The sequence below is a fragment of the Ictalurus punctatus genome, chromosome 11 (assembly GCF_001660625.3).
Source record: "Ictalurus punctatus breed USDA103 chromosome 11, Coco_2.0, whole genome shotgun sequence".
Taxonomy (NCBI): domain Eukaryota; kingdom Metazoa; phylum Chordata; class Actinopteri; order Siluriformes; family Ictaluridae; genus Ictalurus; species Ictalurus punctatus.
Window position 1 is genome coordinate 12,861,184 of NC_030426.2, and position 20,598 is coordinate 12,881,781.

General features: G+C 37.3%; 1 protein-coding gene across 13 annotated transcripts in view; it reads right to left on the bottom strand.

The window, feature by feature from the left end:
* cadpsb (Ca2+-dependent activator protein for secretion b) overlaps positions 1–20,598 on the bottom strand; it is an 84,219-nt gene that overhangs the window by 10,238 nt on the left and 53,383 nt on the right. Inside the window, exons 12-23 of one of the 13 annotated variants that reach the window (XM_053683774.1) lie at positions 15,629–15,765; positions 14,729–14,916; positions 14,284–14,388; positions 12,202–12,303; positions 12,007–12,070; positions 11,719–11,842; positions 8,329–8,361; positions 6,831–6,937; positions 6,376–6,405; positions 3,455–3,611; positions 3,180–3,321; positions 1,925–2,086 (exon numbers count right to left, since the gene is read on the bottom strand). In XM_053683774.1, coding sequence (XP_053539749.1) covers positions 1,925–2,086; positions 3,180–3,321; positions 3,455–3,611; positions 6,376–6,405; positions 6,831–6,937; positions 8,329–8,361; positions 11,719–11,842; positions 12,007–12,070; positions 12,202–12,303; positions 14,284–14,388; positions 14,729–14,916; positions 15,629–15,765 — 1,351 coding nt within the window. Of the gene's footprint in view, positions 1–1,924; positions 2,087–3,179; positions 3,322–3,454; positions 3,612–6,375; positions 6,406–6,830; positions 6,938–8,328; positions 8,362–10,102; positions 10,172–11,718; positions 11,843–12,006; positions 12,071–12,201; positions 12,304–14,283; positions 14,389–14,728; positions 14,917–15,628; positions 15,766–20,598 lie in introns of all 13 variants that reach the window. The other 12 variants (XM_053683775.1, XM_053683779.1, XM_053683777.1 and 9 more) reach the window with 12 other exon arrangements.

Here is a 20,598-nt window from a genome sequence, read left to right on the forward strand (position 1 = left end):
ACACGTTATTCAGTCACATTTCTCTAAAGGGGGAGGAGGGCTTGGGAATGTCATGGTGAGAGAAGGCATGTAAGAGATCTATACCACTGATTTACTGCATCACTAAAACCTGGCACTACTGCTTTTCAGGAACTCTTCAGGTGCTTTCATACATACATCATTCAGCTGCATATCTACACAAGCTGAGCAAAAGTGTACTTTACTACTATAAAACCCTAGCATAAGCTTGTTACTGCTACACATATTACTTGTAAGTAATGGACACCATTCTGAGAGCCCAAACACTATGATTTGCATGGACTGCAATTTCGAGTGAAGATGCTACAGGAGGTAGAGGACAAGTCCAGATGAGAGACAGAAACACAAAGATCAGGCTCTCTCTCACCACCCATGCCCGACGAGGCTGACGGAGTTCCAGAGGTCAACACACACCATGCAGTCAATTCTGAAGATGTTGCCATCCTGAGTGGAGATAGATGGGACAGCAGGAGGAGGAGTGTTGTAATGGTCAGGGAGGGGGTGGTATCCTACCATAGAGTTAAAACATAAGAGTGACTGGAGTTTCTGAGTGTATCGAACTGCAGCCATCTTGGTAGGGTGAAAGCCTTGAATCAGAATTTGTCCAATATCACATTGTAGTCTTAGAAATGCTTGGATGGAATTTACCGGTCTCGGATCTTCAATGCTCTTATTGCCTCAATCACTGGATTAGTATGCTTTTTGGCGTACAGGTATGAAGATCTGAAGCCCACTCTGATGTTTAAACTCCACAAGAGCTAATTACTGCTTCAGAGTGCTTTTTCGAATGCAAAGACCAGGCAGGGAGGTCCACCAACCCACACCCACTAAAACCTTTCAGGCACACCTGAAATCAGTGCTGGCCCATTAGAAAACCCCTCCACTTCAAAATAATGGATTTCTTACCTCAGACGACAAAGCCAACTATTTAACTCTTTAAAAAATCTTTAGGGCAATTATAGGTCATTAAGATTCATCATCATCACCTCAAAGAGCTCCCAGAACACAGATGGGTAACTAAATCTGTAGTCCTTCCCTTAGACACAATTTTAATTGGGGATATTTTCTTTCATTGGGATACTTAAGACTGACTGATTGTAGGTTTGGGTTGCAATCCAGATCTCACCACCTCAGTCCTACCTCAATGGCATGCTCATTGAGGAAAATGAAAAGCTTTTCAGTTCTCATTTCAAGTGAACAAACAACTTGGGATTGACCCAAATCCCTTGCAACCTACTTGGCATGAAAATGACTTGAAAGCCAACTGTGGTTATTTTTATACAATTCAAAACTGCTTAATTAGTAGATATACCAACATTTTTTTAGTCCTTTGTTGAGATGCCAATACATAATTTATGCATTTTTAAAAAAAAATATAACATACTGGGGCCTAATTATGCCAGCTTGACAAACATTTTAAAACCTCTTTTTAATACTCTAAACAAATAATTTTCACTTTCACATCAACACTTAATGAAGATCAAACACCAAGCTTCAACCAGTCCCAAGTGAGGTAACACATAGGAGAGTTTGAAGTTAGATGGTTGAAGTTAGATTAAGCTTTAACATTGTAAGAGAATGGGTAGTTTATATAATTGTTCTTTTATGTTATGTATCTTATTTTTGAAAATCATACATAGGAGATTCAGTTATGTTTCGTACGGAATCAAAATGCCTGTCTGCCCAAATGACTCTTCTCACAATTCCCACAAATGTCTACTGCATCTGTCTTTGGGGTATATATTTTTAATAATGTTTGTCAAGACACTAGTGTTTTTGCTTTCAAACATTCCTCTCTAGTGTCTAAGTTTCACTCCAGACATAACAAGAAGCTTCAAGAGAACATCTTCATGCCAAGGACATGTTTGAATTAATCAGATCTGAGGTAAACTCATTGAATACACACTCAGAGTCATAAATAGCAGTCATCCAGGATGGAGTGGAAAAGCTAGGCATTTGTGGAAGGTTAACAGATAGTCCTGCTACTGGCACAGGAAGATTTGGTACTTTGGGAATTTGGAGGTTCACATTTGGTAGATTCACATTGGGTAGATTACTTGTTAAACTCCTGCAGAAACAGACAAAAAGAAACAAAAAAATCCATAACAGTGGCAATGTGGAATGCTGCAAAAAAGCAATGTAAGACATACAGTAAAAAATTAACAAGTAAGAAAAGTTGTAAAGGAAATGTCTTAGACATTCAAAAACAGCAGACATAAAGAATCACTTGTTAAATGTAGGGAAGGTCTCTAAAAGACTTTAAACAGAACACATACAGTAAAACTGAAACATGGTTGATAATAGAGACAAGAGCAGACATATACAGATAAACAAAGGAACAGAAGCAGCATATTTCAGCAGCAGGAACAAACAGCAGATTGGAAGGTAAAAAATGAAGTGGTGGGAAATTGAAAACACATGACAGACGACAAACGAATGAAAAAAGCTACTTTCTATTGTAGTAGTTGAAGAGGACTCAGTAAAAGTTCCACCAAGTGTATCAAAACCCTTTTTGTACAAGCTTACAAAGCTCTAAGCTGATAATCTTCATGGTACATCTGTTTAGTTGAAAAATATTGATAAAATAAGATTTTTAAGGAGAAAGCTTGACAGCCCTTCATCTAAATAAGATTATCCCTATCAGGGAAATGGTAAAATCAATATGCAAAGAAAAATCTGAGGGAGGAAAGACAGAACTGATTAGCACATAAAAGGCATCCTATTTCCTTCAAGCGTGCAACATGAGGGTTAGTTTACAAAGCAAAAAGATGAAAACATGAAAGGCATTGACTGGAGTCTGAAAGAGCGAGTTTTATTTTGGCCTGAAGCTATCACCACTTATGATGAACAGATCAATGAAAAGGTTTAATGTTCTTGGAACTAATTCTGCAATTCTACTGTCATATATAAAACATAAAAAAATAATAATCTAAAAATGTGATTATAAGGCAAAACTGAGGTGGCTGAATTTTTCTTTAGTGAAAACTTCATTGAAGTTGCTTAATACTTAATTGCATTATCTGTGATGCCTCCAGACATTGGATATCTACCAACCTAAATTTGTCTTCACTGCTTGCTGCAGCAATAGTGGTTCTAAATGATTATTTATGTCACAAAATGCCCTGTGTTACAATCGCTCCCAGCAGGAAGTGGTGTCTTACTTCACAGGTTCCCAGGACTCGCGCTCAAAGCCCCTGTGAATGGACTGAGCGATGGAGGACTCCATTAGATCGACGTATCGCACCACCAGCGGTGCATACAGGTCCTGCAAGTGCTTGTGAAACTTCCCGTTGCACAGATGGTCTACAATAGAAAGAGAAAGAGTGAAATCAAGGCCATTCCCATTAAAGACCTGTAACTCTTTTCCATGCTCATACACTGCATCTGCTACGTTGCATTTAATTGTTTAATTGTTACTTATACAAACAATGCTTACAGTCAATCCGTAGGAAGTCATTGAGGAGCTGGAACAGAGGGAAACTATCCCAGCTTTCAGGAGACTGGATCTCAAGAGCTGCGTCCATATCAACGCCGTAAAGGGACAGGAAATGCTCGGCATGCTCCACCATCAGATCTGACCACCAAGCAAAGGCCTTGATTACCAGGAAAGGAGGTAGTGAAGGAAAGGAGAAAAGGACAGATTGAGAGACTTTTAGAGTAAAATAAAGTTAAGAAAGAAAGGAAGCAAACTGGTTCCTGCCATGTGGTGTTTCAGCTTCACAAAATTGAAGTTACTGAGTAAGTGGCTGTTGGTGCTACATCACCTATATTTAATGATTTCTTTTTCACCTAAAGACTCAATTACACTGTACAGTCATTTCATATTGATGTTGCAGCAGTTATTATTTTGGATGGAAAACAAACAAACTATTTATTAGTAAGAAAATACTGCACTCCTTTAACCAGCGAAATGATAATAGATAATATGTGCTAGTCTGGGTGACAAAACCAACAAAATTGAATTTAGCAGCAGAGGCCCTGATTTACTAAAGATGTACAAACTTGATAGAACCTGCAAAAAAGCTGATTTACTAACAGGGTCTAAAGGACTGGACAAAAGTACCACATCTTGCCCCTTTTGGGTCTTGCTTTAATGAATATGCAGATTGGGGTATCTTTGCCTAAAAATCCAAAATGCAGATTGGTGTCTGCGCAAATAGAATAATTTAGCACTCGCAGTGTGATTTCAGTAAGCCTGAAAGTTGGAGTTGTTTCATATTTTGTATTTGCCTGATATATGTACCTTCAAATGCTAATAACATTCAAAGTGAGTCTGTGGAAAGGTTTTCTGTACATACAGCATAGCATACGCACCAAGCACCCATCTTCACTTGTCTCACTGCCTTTTGTTGGTATAATATGTGACATGTATCTGTGGCAAATTTCTGTTTACCCTTACGGTAGCCTTGCAATGAGAACATGCAAATCCTCTTTGGAATATTGTCTTCTCAGAAGAAAATTTGAGGCAATTAGTCTTTGTAAATAACCTGCACTACGCTTACTAACTGCACTTTATTTATTTTCTGATTTATTTATCTGATTGCACACCCAAAGTAGCTCTGTGGTTCTCTAATTTAATTTGGGATCTTAGTAAATCAGGGCCTGAAAGTCTCATTATTACCCTTCTACAAACTTTTACAGAATACATATGACCGTGACAGTGTTATAAATACCAGATATAAATCAATATTTTATATTTGGTTGCAAACATCCTTTCACACGGTGACTACTCCATTTTATAACAACCTTTCCTTCATTTAAATCTATAGCCAGAGGAGTCGAGATGCCATAAGAGGTGCAGTTCTCATGCGGGTGGAAGTAGAAATCGCTGCATGCTTTTGCTCTCCAAATGGAAGATGTATTTGTTCAACCATTCACATCACTGCATCCCTGCCATCAGGATGGGGATGTGACTCATTATCATGCAACCTTGCAATCCCTGGCATGCCTAAGACTGCAAGCATGCAACAAGCTTCTTAAAAAGGCATTTTTTAATTGATGTTTAGTTATTTCTATTTTTTATCTTTTCTCCAAGAGTGCTGCTCAGTTTTAGACATATGGTTGGATGATAGAAAATGCAAAAAGAGGTTCTTATTTGGTTGATCTTAGATGAACCACCTTGTGTGTATCATTTACTTTTCTCCTATATATATAAAAAAAAACCTGGATAGTGTCAAAATCGTTCAGGGAACTGATCAGCATTGGAGATGGTTTATCTTTCTCTTTAGCAGTATGCTGTTTTGATGTCATACCCTGTCAACCCACTTTTTCTGAGTTAATGCAGCTGATAATGAACTTACCGTTTGAGTAAGCTTTGAGCACACTACACAGAGCATAATGTCTCAGGTTAGGGACAGAAAACAAAGCATTTGCTGGAGCAGCAGGGCAATGTGTATGGCCGAGCTTAACCAGACACACAGATAGAAAGAGGAAAAGATAGAAAGAGGGTAGCAATGCCAAATCCAAACAACTCCAAGATCCTTCCCCAAGTCCTTTCTTGCAGAGCTATACTGAGTCGATCCAAGCAATATGGGAAAATGTTAGATGATTTGGTCTCTGACAAATGACCATCAAATTTAAAATTGGCAAGACAAAGCCAAGGGGAGGGAGCTAGGCTATGACTTTGGATTATGATGTATAGAGAGAAAATAGACTTGAACTTTGGAAACATTAGCAGGAAGGGGCAAACTGACATGGCAAACTCTGACACGCTTAGGATGACAAAACTAGGGGGTGGGGTGGTGCGAGTACATACACATTCCCTTTGGAAAAAAGAAAAGCTTCCATTAGACCAACCCCTGAAAGTGGGAATGCAAGCCTTACAATCACTTCCTTCAAGAGAGACTGGACAGAGACAGTGCTAACGAACTGAGACGCACCATAGGCAGACATAATGCTTAAATTCCCCATACTGAGTGGAATAGGGAATTACAGGAATAGAGGCCCCACACAACTCATGCACAAACCATTACTGGGGAAGAAAGGGGCTGCTTGATTGCATTCAGATTGCTCACGTACCTCTTTTCCCTGCCCAAGAACATTGGATGGATTGAGTGGTAAGAAAAACATGGAAATATTGCTTAACAGATAAGATACAGTGATGAACTCAGATTTATTTGGATCATTCAAAGGGATATTTTGGATTCATAATTTGCGAGGTGAAGTTCACATTGGTTGCAGACCCTCCTGAATAAGTTAATCTCATCAGTTTCAGCCCATGTCTAGATACTTTACAGAACCGCCCCATCCACCCGCCCCAAAATGACAGTAAAGCCTCTTGCGTGACTTGGCATGCTTGAGGGGAAAGGTACAATATGTGATGAGGACTTGAGAAGAAAGGAAACATGGATACTGTACCGACTGGTCTCCTGTACTTGTGACCGCAGCCTGTTAAGCATATTCAAAAAAATAGAATAAATCTATAAAACTCAGGAAGACCACGGATTATCTAAATATAAACTCCATGTACCGTAGGCATGCCAAGCATTGATATTGCTCACCAGCTGGTGGATGTAATAATTAATGAATCATGCAAATATTAAGTGACTGATTTTTTTTCCTGAATTGGCCACTTTGCATTTTACATGTGGTATGCTTTTCCAGAGAAAAAAATAAATAAAAACGGGGCTGTTTTTAAAGAGCAGATGCAGACAGAGGGTAAAGGAGACTGGAAAATAATTGAGTGTCAAATCTGTCACATACTATTTAACAAAGTTAAAAAGAAATGCACATCTTGAAAAGCAAGACACTATTTACAGCATAAGGTGTGACAAATTGGCTGGATAAAAGGCAGTAATGGCAGCTTTCCTCACCTCAGCATGATGGTCCTGATTCTGCTGAAGAACCTCAATGACTAACTCTGCCAGGCGGATGACATGCTCCAGTTTTTTGGCAGGAGTAGCTAGGTTTGCTACATTCTCTGGAGCAGAATAGTCAGACAGGACACAGATCAACAGCAGTGCATTGTAACATTTTTTCTAAATTAAGAAGGGATATAACATCAAACTGCCTCATTCTGCATGCAAAAACAGTAATATGGTTGATGACATACAATATTTTGAGCCAAAAATTCTGTGTAAAGTCAGTAATGTTTATATTCCAACTAGCATGCCTTTTCTGAATCAATATATTATTTAACTAGTTAACTTAGGGGCTCAACTAATTGGAGTTGTACAGCATGGTTGGAGTTGAATATTAATTCCTAATGTAATAACTAAGGCTAAGGCCTTGTTTACAAATTACACTGGATTTTTATTTTAGGAATGTAAACTAATAAGAAACTAGCAATGCTAAACATTTTATTGTGAGTTGTAATGCCACAGTCGAGACAAACAAACTGTCAGACATTTGATTCAATGAAATGAATGCAGGACAAACAATGCTTTGTGTTTTCACATATAGTAAAACATTGTCTGAAAACAATAACTTTAAAAAGACAGGATAACAAAATACAAAGTAATGATAAACAGCAAAGTCTTTGTTTCCACAGAAATGTGGAACAGTCGGTTAATTATTCACTGTTGTCACTGCATATGCAATTTACATCACCTGGCCTGGAGGTGTGGGGAGTGAGGATTAGAAAGGTGTGGTGGGGGCTGAATTGGGAAATTGTCCAACTTTTTTAAACTAACTTCATAAGGAGTTACTTCAGAATAAATCTATGCATGTTAATGCTACTATAATATTACCGATCAGTGATTTCTGATCAATTAAAGCTAATTGTATTCTAAAGTCACGATGCAATCAGCACAAGATGATGAAGTAATGATAGCGGTTATAATGATAATCAAGGATTATCATAATCCAGCTTCATACTTCATCCATATTCAGTGTGTTAAATTGTTTTTACTTTCCAAAAGTTTGTCTGTGCTGTCCCAAAAGTTTGTCTGAGTTGCCTGGGGTATAGTACACTGTGCGGTTAGGGTCAAATAATAAACTAACTTATTGAAGAAACAGTTGATCACAATTTAACACACTGAAAATGCCGTCACTTATATATTTGTGATAGATAGTATTGCACAACTGACCAGTCACAAAGAATCATTAGGACCCTTTGTTCATACCTTTAAAATAATACAACACAAAAGTTGTGCAAGTTTTGAACAGTATACTATCTTCACATACAGTTTTCAGCATTCATTATAGTGCAAGGAGAGAGACAGGCCATGCCATAATAGCACAAGGGAAATACTTGGGGATTGGTTGGGGTTTAAACATATGCTTATGTCTAAGTGTTACAGTATATACAATGTGTGTTATCATAAACGTTAGAGGGGAAAGATCATAGGTCAGTGTCAAATATAGCTTCACCTGGATCCCTTTGATCCTTTAGAGTTTTCTCAACTTGAAAGAGAGAGAGAGAGAGAGAGAGAGGGAGGGAGAGAGAGAGAGAGATAAAGAAAACGAAAATAAAAAACAAAACAAAAAACAAAGAGGAATTATTTTAAGAATTATTTGGCATAAGTGCGCTGTTTAAAGTCAATGGTAGGCATCATCTTTTGTAAGCTGAATCTTCTGTGCACTCCAAAGGATTTTCACGTATTAATATGCAGACAAATCTCTTTCAAATTAAAACACATAGTGACAAACAAGGACACAGATGTCAAATAGTGAAAAAAGCACCAAAGAGCTGTTGATCCTCACAAGACAAATAGAAAATATGCAGACAAATCTAAAAGAATTCAAACATTTAATGACACACATTTACTTGGCAGAAAGAAAAAAAAAAATTGCAGTGAAAAAGACACACTGGACAAATAGAGCACAGAATTGCTGACCCTCACAAAACATCCACAACAGCTCACATAGTCATGAACAGAACAAACGTATGACACCGGTTTAAACACACATGACTCATTGCTCCATTGCTCTAGTCCAGTTCTCCTGGAATCTGAGTCAGCTGCTGAAGTGATCTGGAATCCCCAGTGAAACCAGCTAGTACACTACAGCACAGACACACAAGCAGACGACTGAGGGAGATAACAAGTGAGAAAAGCAAAAATGCATTCAAGTCATGAGCATGAGCTTCAAACCAAAGAAAAGGACAAGAAGAAGCTGAACAGATGTGTAATCGTGTTATGTCACAAACAGATGTGGCCATAACCAGCACAACTTCCTGTCCACTCCATGGAATTACAATTTATTGCCTAGTAAATCATAGATGGTAATGATAAAAATATACAGGTTAATTCTATGGTGCTAGCTTATTCCAGCTTGAGCCTAATATATGTAAGCGGATAGTTTATATAAGGAAAATGTTTCAAATGAGAAACCAACTTTTTACTTCAGTTTGTTATTGATGTCTTTCTTTACTAAATGTAACAGATTCCATGCCAGCGCAAAAAGCAATCATGCTGGTTCAACAATCACTGCAGAAAGAATGAAGAAACAATGAGCCAATAAGAAATCATAAAGTGTGATTTGTTATATGGTCCCATCTCCACTTCTCTAATTATAACCACGCTCCAAATACGCCACTGGGTTGTTATGGGACAGATTGCATTTCAGCGTTACATGGCTGCAACATACTTATGAAAGTGAAATACAATGCAACAGGGAATTACGTGCAATTCTGTCACAGAGTTTGATTCTTGATAAAAACCAAGACCTGTTGATTGTTTTTCGCTGAAGATATCAAGCAACGTAAGAGCACTGCATGATTTTGGGTGTAACATATTCTGCATGTCACCAATGAAAAACAGTACCGTTTGTGAATTGCATTTCATGTTTTTCAGCAGTGTGGCTACTTTTTGCACTGGAACATAATCTTCATGAATAATTACTACATAAAGTTGCAATGTATAGAAGGCCATCTAGCTAGTTTGATAGGCACCTCAGCTGGTCTGCCTACATGACTACCACTACTGAACTGGACTGCAAATTATTCATCTCTTTACAATGAATGCTTCCTACATCACTAGAGAATGTACAAGGTACCCATTCATAAATGTTCATTCTTATGTCTTGTTTCTATACACTTTTACCTTCTATCTCCAAAAAGAAAAAAGGACTGAGAATATGATGAAAGATGGGGTGTACAGGAGTGAAGAAAGAGCGATGAATATGATGAGAAGAAATTACTCACGGATGGTTAAATCCATCACTTGTGTAGCCAAGGAGTAGACAGGGTGATCATACATTTCCCTCTTTTTTCCTGAAGAAAAAGAGGATTTGGGCATGCAAGAGTCTGGGGTCAGAAATCAGGGGGTTAAGGGCTAAAGATGGTGAAGGGCATGTCTGGTGGTCTTGCAAACTCATTTGTAATATGATGGCACCAAACTCATTTCGAAAAGGGAATGAGTAGACAATGCTCCTGTTTGCATACTTTTTAGTTCACCATTTGTAACCCTCAAATATCACAAACTATAAGGGATTAAAATATTAACAGGAAAGAGCCAATGATATATGGTATAAGACGACCAGTAGGGGTGTAGGGAGGTGTGAAGTGTGAGGTGAGATCAAAAGACAGGGGTGTACTCAATTGAACCGGACCCCATGTCTTTTTGAAGGGAAAAGAGCCCAATTCCAAATAGACCATCATCATCTTCCTGTCATCTTTTTACAGCTGGTTCACCTGAAAAAACAATCCTTCATCCCTGCCTTTCTGTCCTAGGACATTTAAGTACCTGCCATTACTCGCAGTTTCTTTCATCTTGTCCCGATCTCTGATTTGTATTAATGTATGTCTATTGCTTAAAGTAACGCCATAATTTCCCCCAAATTCTGTACCAAGTTTTTCCCTTTCAACCGTTTCCCTAGCCTAGATCTTTTTTGTATCTTCCTTGCTTACCTTAAGCCCCTTCCTCAAGTCTCTTCCCAATTCCCTAGTCTCTGACATGGCCTGAAGACCTGAATGGAAGGAAACTCCATAAGGTCAATCAGAGATCTTGGAAGATTTACTTTAATCCAGCCATTGCAAGAATGGTCGAAAGGATAGATCTTGGCTTTAGAATTGGGCAGAACTGTACACAAAGAAACAGAAAGGTGCAGGGTAATGGAGTATATTTTGCGTCTTTAAATCAAGTCCCTATGCTTCGTTTTCCATGTCACCTCAAGTGAATGGAAGGGATCAGAAGCTCTTTACTCTACAAATTTGAATGCATTTTTACTCACAAGGTAATGTGCACAAAACCATCTAAGCTATGATTAAATAGCTTATTATTTGTTCTGAAGTCAACCATGATGGTCTCTGAAAATACAAAAGATACAGTACAGTAGGTAATAATTTTGATTAAAGGGCTGTTCCACCATTTGTGCAAAACCTTTTTTCCCACAGCATGAGATGGACTGGTATTTATAGAAATCCTTTGGAAAATTATTTTAAGTACAAAAATAAATTTCCCACAGGCTTACAGCAGGCACAGACCTACAGACATTTTAAATAAACCTTACCCAAGTTCAATAATTTGTGAATATATAATCATTTAAGATGTGTCTAAATGAAAACATATATTCATGGCTTACAGCTTAATTATATAGTATATACACACACACACAACATATATAGTATATGTGCAGTATATTTAAACAGACCATGAACTGTGAACATAGAGATCCAGAGGGGGAGAGAGAGAGAGAGAGAGAGAGAGAGAGAGGTCACAGTATAGGGGAATCAGCCGCTCCTTCTACTGCATAGATTAAACTGGAAGATAAAAAGGTTAAGGACATAATGGTTGGAAAAATAAGAGCATTCATAGTCACCTTCCACTCTGGCATACTCAGTAATGCGCTGGTAGTTGATTTGAGCTGCCTGTTCCAGACATTTACGGATAACAGCCTTCACGTCTTCCTGTGGCACTGGGGTCACAATGTCCTTCATCAGAACCTGTGGATAAATAGTACAAAGGAAAAATAGGTTATATATTTGCTATTGCTGTACAGTTTAATATGAAATGTTTTAATAAGAAACCATTTCCCCTTTTCTCTTTCTCTGCTCAAATATACAGAGACACAGCGCAATGTGTCAGTTGAAAACAATGGTATCATTACCCTCTCCAGCAGAGACAGAGTGGCTTTCAGTGCTCCCTCAGGACGACCGAACGGAAAACAATACCTATGGCAGCAACAAAACCACAGTGAATAATAGTGTGGGTGGTATATTTGTGTGATAGAAAACTAATAAAACATTGAAGACAGCTAAATAAACTGCACAACATGCTATCTGTCTGAAAAGCATCTACTCACCTAAAGTTTGTGATCTGGTTCTCCAGCAGAACACGTAACCGTTCTTTGATGTCCTCAAAGCGTTCTTTTTCTTCCACTATCACGGTTCCAAGACCATCAGGTCTATTTCAGAAAATTATTATTTTTTAAAGTTCTGCTCTTTAGATATCAGTCAACTTACATTGGATTAGGTTATCAGATTATATATGTGTAGCGGTCTGGGAAAACCTGAATTTTGTGATAGAAAATTAGATTTTGGACAACATTTAGTTTTCTAACCATATAAAATACTTTGATACCACTACTTTAAGACATAATTAAACATATATACTCAAATATATACATATTTAAAGACATAAATACAGTATATTTCACCACAACAACATTTTTATTTACTTAATATTCTTGGCTCAGCTGCTTAATCTGTGCTGCCCTGCACCATCACTTCATCAAAACAGATTCTTTCAGTACCAACCTAAGGGAGAAGCGTGAAACACTGAAATTTCCCTGTGTGATGTACTTAGTGTCCTTGAACACCTGTATAATGTAGATATCGCCCCCTCCATTTCTATGTCAAACCATTTTCTATTCATCACACTTAATTCACACCTAAGTGATCTGCTCTATACTTTGTCCCCAGAGTTGAGCCTTTTCAGGTGCTGTTGCACTGCTAAATAATATTTTTTATTGGTGTAGGCATGACCCAAAATGCCTTCTACTTCTGGCTCTGAGAGATTCCTTTTCTCTCACTGTTTTGGTTTCATTTTGCACCGTCAGTTCTTTATGAGCTTAGCATTTTATGGAGTTTTGTGGGCATCACTAAATGCAAATCACATTTCAGTTTAGGAAAACTTGTAGTTTTCAGTACATTGTAGAAAATATCAAAATTTGTCCATGTGACGGGTTTTCCCAGGCTGTCACACAAATTCACAGTACAATGACGTCTTCATTTCTTATTATCTCATCTCCATAATATTTTTAACATTTACAGAAAATAAGAAAAAAAAATGGAGAATTGGGAATGAATAAAGGGACAAAACTCACTCAGTATGAGGAATGTGCCCTCAATTATGAAACAAATCCCGCAAGATATTAACATTACATGAGATGTTAATCAGAGACCTTATCTTGCATAATAAGTGGAGCAGGTCTACTTAAAATAAAGGAATCATAGAGAATTAAACTGAGTTCTTTCAATGTAATGGGATACTTAAACAAATACCTTTAACCATCGGGCATCACTCATGGCAGGGAATAGGATCCCTCCTTCACATATTTGGGGCATGCTGTATACAGCTATCAATGTGATTATTTTCAGCCTGTGGATCATGGACCAGTGGGGTGCACTTCACCTGCACACTCTAGGCTTTGATTTTATTCATCATTTGGCTTAATTAAATTTTTTGTGAACAAATTTCGCAAATGTGTCTCGGTCTCTAATGTTCAAGGGATTTCGCTTTGTACCTAATCTCCTTTACCTGTTTAATTACTAAGAAGTATTGGAAGAAAAATACTTTCATTTGAATATAGGTTAAACCTATCCTGGAGGTGGCAGCAGAGACACATCCTTAACTAAGACTGGCTATCCATTTTTTGGTGGAATTTAGTAAATTAAGTCTGACATGAAGAAGTGCATCAGTTTCATTTGCCTGTACAAACCCTGTACAAAACTGTCCATTTGCTATTTAACTGAGCTTCATCATAACCAAACACATGCTAGACCATCTAATCACTAATGTAAAGACCAATAAATTTTTACATTTTTTTTTAAAACAATGACATTTCATCCAAAATAAATATATAACTTTATATTAGTCCTAAAAGTAATACATTCATTTTAAGTTCAATAATTTTTGAAAGCCAAGGGGAGCCTTAAACCTACATTATTTTCTTTTCATAACTCAAAATCAGTCTAATTTTTAAAAATTGTTCCAAATGTATAATTCCATGTAGGACTGATTTCAATTTTACATCACTGATGTAATTCTGTATCAGTTTGACTTTCTATTTCCATTCTATTTTCTGGGTAAGTTCTGTATATTTATTGATTCAATAAAGGTTTAAAATGTAATGGTTATTTCCTTGCATTTAATGCCCTCTTACCTTTGGAACACTGGGACTTGCTGAGATTTAAAGCTCCTCTTTTTTTTAGACTCCGTTTTCCCTTCCGGCTTAGAGCCAGCCAATTGTAACTCAGACCCCCTCTGACTATCAGGAACATATGATGAGGTAAGCAGCAGTGAAGCAATAAGATTCAGGAATAAAAACAATGAATGAAAGGATATGGTGTCTTTATGAGTTAATGAAAACTATTAAGATGAGAAAATAAATGGATTAATGTGAGAAACAAAGCAGAAATAATCGTTTGAAAATCAATGAAAGAAAACATACATGGCATATGAAAGCAAAAAAACCCTTAATGTTAATTAAAGGACAAATACTAAATCAAAAAGTGATGAAAAAAGCGTTGATGACCCTCTGGTCCATCATTCTTTTCCAGATTTTTCTTTAACAACCCCAATACTTTCATCATGGACCATTCTGATACCTGTTGCCATGGACATGGGAGGCACAGAAAGCGAAGCTGTAGTGCAGCAGTGTTGGGTCAATCATGTGACCTGTGTCTGCTCGCTCCAGCAGGTCCCTAAGGTAGCACAAGTGCCTGTGGCATCCTCTCACACCATTTCGAGCACAGTACTCATCCAGAACAAAGACCTGACCTGGGCTAAACCAACCCTGCAAGCAGAACGGAGTAGAAAAGAGGCTGAGGGTCTGGTAATGCTGCAAAAGCAAAAGGATGTCACATGCCATGTGGAGTAATGATTGGTCATTCAGTCATTCAGCATTCACACAGAAACACTGTAAGTCAGTCAGAGACACTCTGCAATCCTGTGAAAGAGCCTACATGCTGTCTTCTGAGTAAGGTGTCCTCTATCGAGTGGACTGTTTCATTTTGAAATGTATCTAATGACAGTGCAGGTACTATCAGGTACATTATTTTAAATATATTTTTAAAATATCCTGCTCACACAGTGGTTGCTTACATACAATATGAATTATTGTTCTTCCTAATATATTGTGATAATACTGAGATAATATTATTAAGACAAATATATTTATCCATCCATCCATCCATCCATCCATTCATTTACTCATCTACAGGTTCTAGGGAAGGTGAAGGCTAACACTTTTCCACCGACACACATGAAGCCAGCCAACCACATGTTTCCCCCACTCAGAGGAAAGCAATATCTGTCCTTTTCTATATACATGAACTAACAGACACCCATGATTGGCTAGTGTCACTGTGATTGACAGGGGACAGCGAGTATGCCATCCCTCACAGCCAGAGAGCATGGCCAATTTTGCTCCCTGAACTGGCTAATAAAAACAGTTCTTGGTAGTGGACCAAGATGTTTGGACCTTTCTGTACGTCTGTCTCACTTACCAGGCACGCAAAGTTGTCATTGAGCCTGTGGTCCAGCGTGAGCCTCTGCACCATCTCGAACAGTGAGGCGTGGTCAAAATTACACGGGTTAGCCGAGATAAACTCATCCATGCCGTGTTTCTGTGCCCTATCAGCATCTGTCCAGCCAGTCACACAAGCCGCAAGGAGGGAGGGTGAGGGTGGCGTAAAGAAGAGGAAGTTAGCAAAACAGTCTGCACAAAGGACCGTATTCCTTCAACATAATAACTGCATCTTGTTCATCTACTCTACAGCAAATCAAAGACTTTCAGCTTTCACATTGTCAACTTGCAGCAGAAGTCAAGGAGCGTTCAATCAGACCTAGCAATGTGGAACTAGGCAATGCTCAAATTCAACTCATCAACCCACATTCAGACTGGATGGGCATGCATGGACAGATTTGGGTGCAGTTTCTCCAAACTCTTGCTAGGTTTTCGCTTGCAAAGACCCTTAATTATAACTCAAGGGAATGTGGATAGTGGAGGAATTCTTAATGATGAATTGTAATGCTTTTTCATTCACATGAATATAATAGATTCTGCCATTCGCAACTGGTTAATGTCATTCATTTAGAGAGAAATGATGGATTGTGTGCTTGTAAAAATGGAGATGTCAGGAAAAACAGGGGGATTTTGATTTTGAAGCTTGTTTAATAGTTTTATATTTTTCCTGATGTGGATACCCACTTTATAGGGTTAAAAATTCCAATGTTTTGGGGGGCAAAAAAAAAACCTTTCGATTTCATATGACACAGTCCTTCCCAACAGATCTTTAAAAACATTGTTTTTATGAAAAGTGCCAAAGCTAGCTTCCTTAAAATGCCTGTCTCTTATTTTAGCATAACATTATTGTCTGATAATGCTTCTAAAGTATAATTATTATGTACAATTATTCCTGCATAGTTAATCTTCTGTTAAAAGTGAAGTGTATCAATTAGTTTCTGTTAAGGGGAAAAAAGCCTTAATAATATATACATGATACAATTATTAAAAGAGCTACTGAAAGGAACGATAGAATCCAGACTAGTGTTGTGATGGTTGTGTGAACAATGTGTGCAGTGTCTTTGAGTTGTAAGTCTATAAGTGCCAGCTAATTGTGTCTTTTTTTTTTAAAAACACATAAACAGGTGAAAATGGTTATGAATGTGGTGACTGGACAAGATAATGACTTTTTACATAGAGAAAGGACAGATCTGTAAAAGAATTATCTTCCTTTTTTATTTTTTGTCTTGCTGGATCTATGGGATTTTGTGGGGTTACATGCAGCCTGTCAATAATCATTTGTGTGCAAAAATAAACCATTATCTCAATCAGCAGCTGGCTGATCCAGAATGATTCAGAAGTGAAAAAAAAGGAATAGGAAGGGAGCATTCTTTAATGGGTAAAATGATGCAGAAAGAGAAAGAGAAAATGTGGGGTAGAAAATTAATGAGGAAGAGAGAGTCATGACAGAAAAGGAAGAGTAAACATGAAATACATTATACATTAAAAATCATACTGGTAACTATGATGAAACTGTGGAAAGTATAATATAGTATGGGTCAGGAAAGTACATAATATGTGAGAAAGTTACAAAAAGTGTTACAAAAAGAACAGTAAAACATCTATGGGGAAGAGAGCGAAGGATCTGGACAACAGAATAATAATAAGAAATGAGGAAGAAAGGATCAAGGGCTTGAGAGAGGGACTTAATATCGCTATAGCAAAGATGTATAACGGCACTTTGACCATGTTATTTTGCTGTAAATGTGTTATCGCTTTGCTTTACACTAAAATGTTAATCTGGTTATCTCAGTATGTATTATACCAACATATGCCAGTATATTTTAATCTCTGTTAAAGCCTACTTAGTAGGAGAAGTGGATTACATTATTGGTTACATTAATAAATATTAATTGCCTGTGAACATGAGTGTATGTAAATGCTCCATGATGATCTAGAATCACATGCGGGGAGACAATGAGTCAAACCACTATGCTTTTCAGTGACATGCAAGAAAAGAACTATTCCATATACAGTTTTCCACTAAAGTCTGACTATTTGCATTCCATCTTTTTTTGTCTTTTTCAAATCAGCATTTGCAAGTTGACAATACTTTTGATTATTCAGTGTGTTCACAACAATTGCTGGGCACACTAGCAAGCAAGCCACCATGGTGGCACGCTAACATTACAGTTCTATTGCAAGTACATAGGTTTAGCATGAAGCCAACAGAGGCTAAAAGTGGGTCATTCATTCTCTGGGAAAATGGGTTACAACAAAACAAAAAGATACAAAACATCTCGCTCTTTTGCCACCATCTAAATGAACTACATCACATCTAAGTGCTCACCTACTCAAGCAATAAATGGGCAATCAGAACATAAATTCAAAATGGAGTTTCTCACTGCTAAAGGAGTTAAACTGGGCCTAGCAGCTATCTATAACAGACCCAGACAATCTGATAAATATTACAAAACTGGGAGTATTTCATGGAAACGATAGATGGCAATACCTAGTCCTTGGCATTGACATTCAGAATACTCCACTTACATATTTGCCAACTCTTGTGAACCAAAACCAAAATGAAATAAATCAGCCTAAAAGTAAATGAACCCTCAAGAGTAAAGTGCTACAGATTCTGCTGCCATCAGCTGATATTAAATAATACATTTAATAATAGATAACTGTAGGACGAGAGTTCTGTTTAAAGACATGTTATCTGATTTTTACAGTTCACAGACATGATTCGTATGATAAATATATGTTCTCCAGTTAGGTCTTTTTCCCCCAGTATCTAATATACTCGTAAATTAGCATGTAGAATGATAATCTCTTGACATGTCTTGTTTAGATCAATCCATCTTTCATCTTTACTCTGAAGGGTCTTCTCACACCAGTGATATTACATACGGTAGAGAAGGCAATTATGCAAACAAATCAGTCATAATATCTGTGCTTTGAAATAACAAAAGTCGAATTAGAAATTCATGCATCCTAATCTGGAAAAAATAATAAAAGTGTATATTAATAGACCTACATCCATTAAATTAAATAATTTACTTTGGTCTAAGGCATGAAAAGATTTGAGAGAAAAAAAGGGAACATAAAAGTAGAAGAAAAAGGAAGAATAAAAAAAAAATCACATTGTATTTGTCAGATAATGGTTTTAGGATTATCTGACTGGTGCTAGCTAACAGGGAAGCACTTACCCTTAAGTCCAGCTAGAAGACAGCAGGGTAAGAAGGGACAAATCAGAATAACATAAAGACTAGCAACAAGGCTGAAGGAAAAAATGCAGACACGAAAACCCTGACCCCACTACAGCTGCACGACTAAAGAAGGGTACAAGCAAAGCATGAAGGAAGAAAAACACAATGTAAAAACAACGACCTGTACCAACATGATAGTGCAGTCTGAGCTGGTGTAGGACAATGTCAGAGAGAGACAGATAGACAAGGAGGGGGAGGGGGAGATGGGGAGAAAGATAAAGATTGGTGTGTCTTTATGTTTCTTTTTTTTTTATTATTACTCATTGCTATGGTGCAGTTGGTTTTAACAGGATTCTTCAGTGTATAATTTATATACATGTTCTGTAATACTGTACTGGCAAATAATCTTACCTTTTAGAGATCCATATTGAAAGAGTTGTAAAATGTATATGTTATGCCAGTAGCAGCAACTATAAGGATTCTATGAAGGCACTGCATTAGTTAAAAAAGGATATGCCTGGTTATAAATTTCCCTTGCCTTTCTTATTCAAGCAATAATAGAAAAAATATTGAGAATACTTAAATAAAATGGGCAAAATCAGATTAAAAAAATAAAATAAATAAAAATTCCATCTCAATAAATATGTTTAGGTATAATCACAAATTTAACATTATCTGAAAGGAAAATACCACCCTAAAACACTTTAAATATACTAAAAAGTAAGAATATATTTGTGATGTGCTTAGCTAGGTGTTGATTTGTTAGTTAGTGCTGCATGTTCATTATTCCCATGAGAAGTTCAACAATCTCAAACATAGTTTATAATGGTCAGGTTTAGCTGTGAGCTCCTAAAAACAAAACAGCAATAGCTTTTTTTCTCACTCATCATTATTCAGCAACATCTATATAATAATAATAATAATGATGAGAAATCCAAAGTTAGTGGAGAGAGCAAACACTAGACTTGAACTTCCAGATTGCAAAGTGGATATATTCAGATGTGCCGAGTTATGACACAGATTCCTCTTGGCTACAAGACGATGAGCACAATGGCGTTGACGTTGGTATTAATTTTATCATACAGGAGACTGAAAGTTGAAGCTTTGCAACATGATCTTTTTGAGCACAGTGTACAGATGAGGAGGTGAAACAGCTGAACAGATTATACGACTTAAGCTCTGTTGCATTACTCTCTTTAGGTAGAGAGTAATGCAGGTGATTTAGGTGAGAGTAATTTAGGTGAGAGTTAATTCCTACTGCTGCCACTGTTAGCTGGAAGTCAAACAGCATTGTCGGTAATGTAGCAAATCGCTAGATGAACTTAACACAGACCGACATGTTGATGAAAGAAGTTTAAACAAAAAAAAGTCAATTTATTGCAAAATGCGCCACTGAAGATATGCAAGTGGTTCAGGGTGGATTTTTCCTTTACTTTTACTAAATGTTTTATAATAATCATCAGAGAAAGTCAGAACCTTCATAGCATTCTAGAATCTGTTTGAATCAACTGCATCGAATATTTAGGTGTTTTCTCTGTGCGAGGGCAGTGAGAGGGCTGTAAGTGGTGCGTGTTACTTCTCTGTGCCATTCAAACCCACCGTGTGTAGAAGGTGAGAGTGTGAAACATCTACAGCATGTGACTACATTTCACAGAGAAGAGCTACAATCTGTTTTATAGTGAAGAATCTGAATGACATCAGCTAAATTTGATAAGAACTGACCATGAGAAACATTTACATACTGCATAATAATAACTGATAG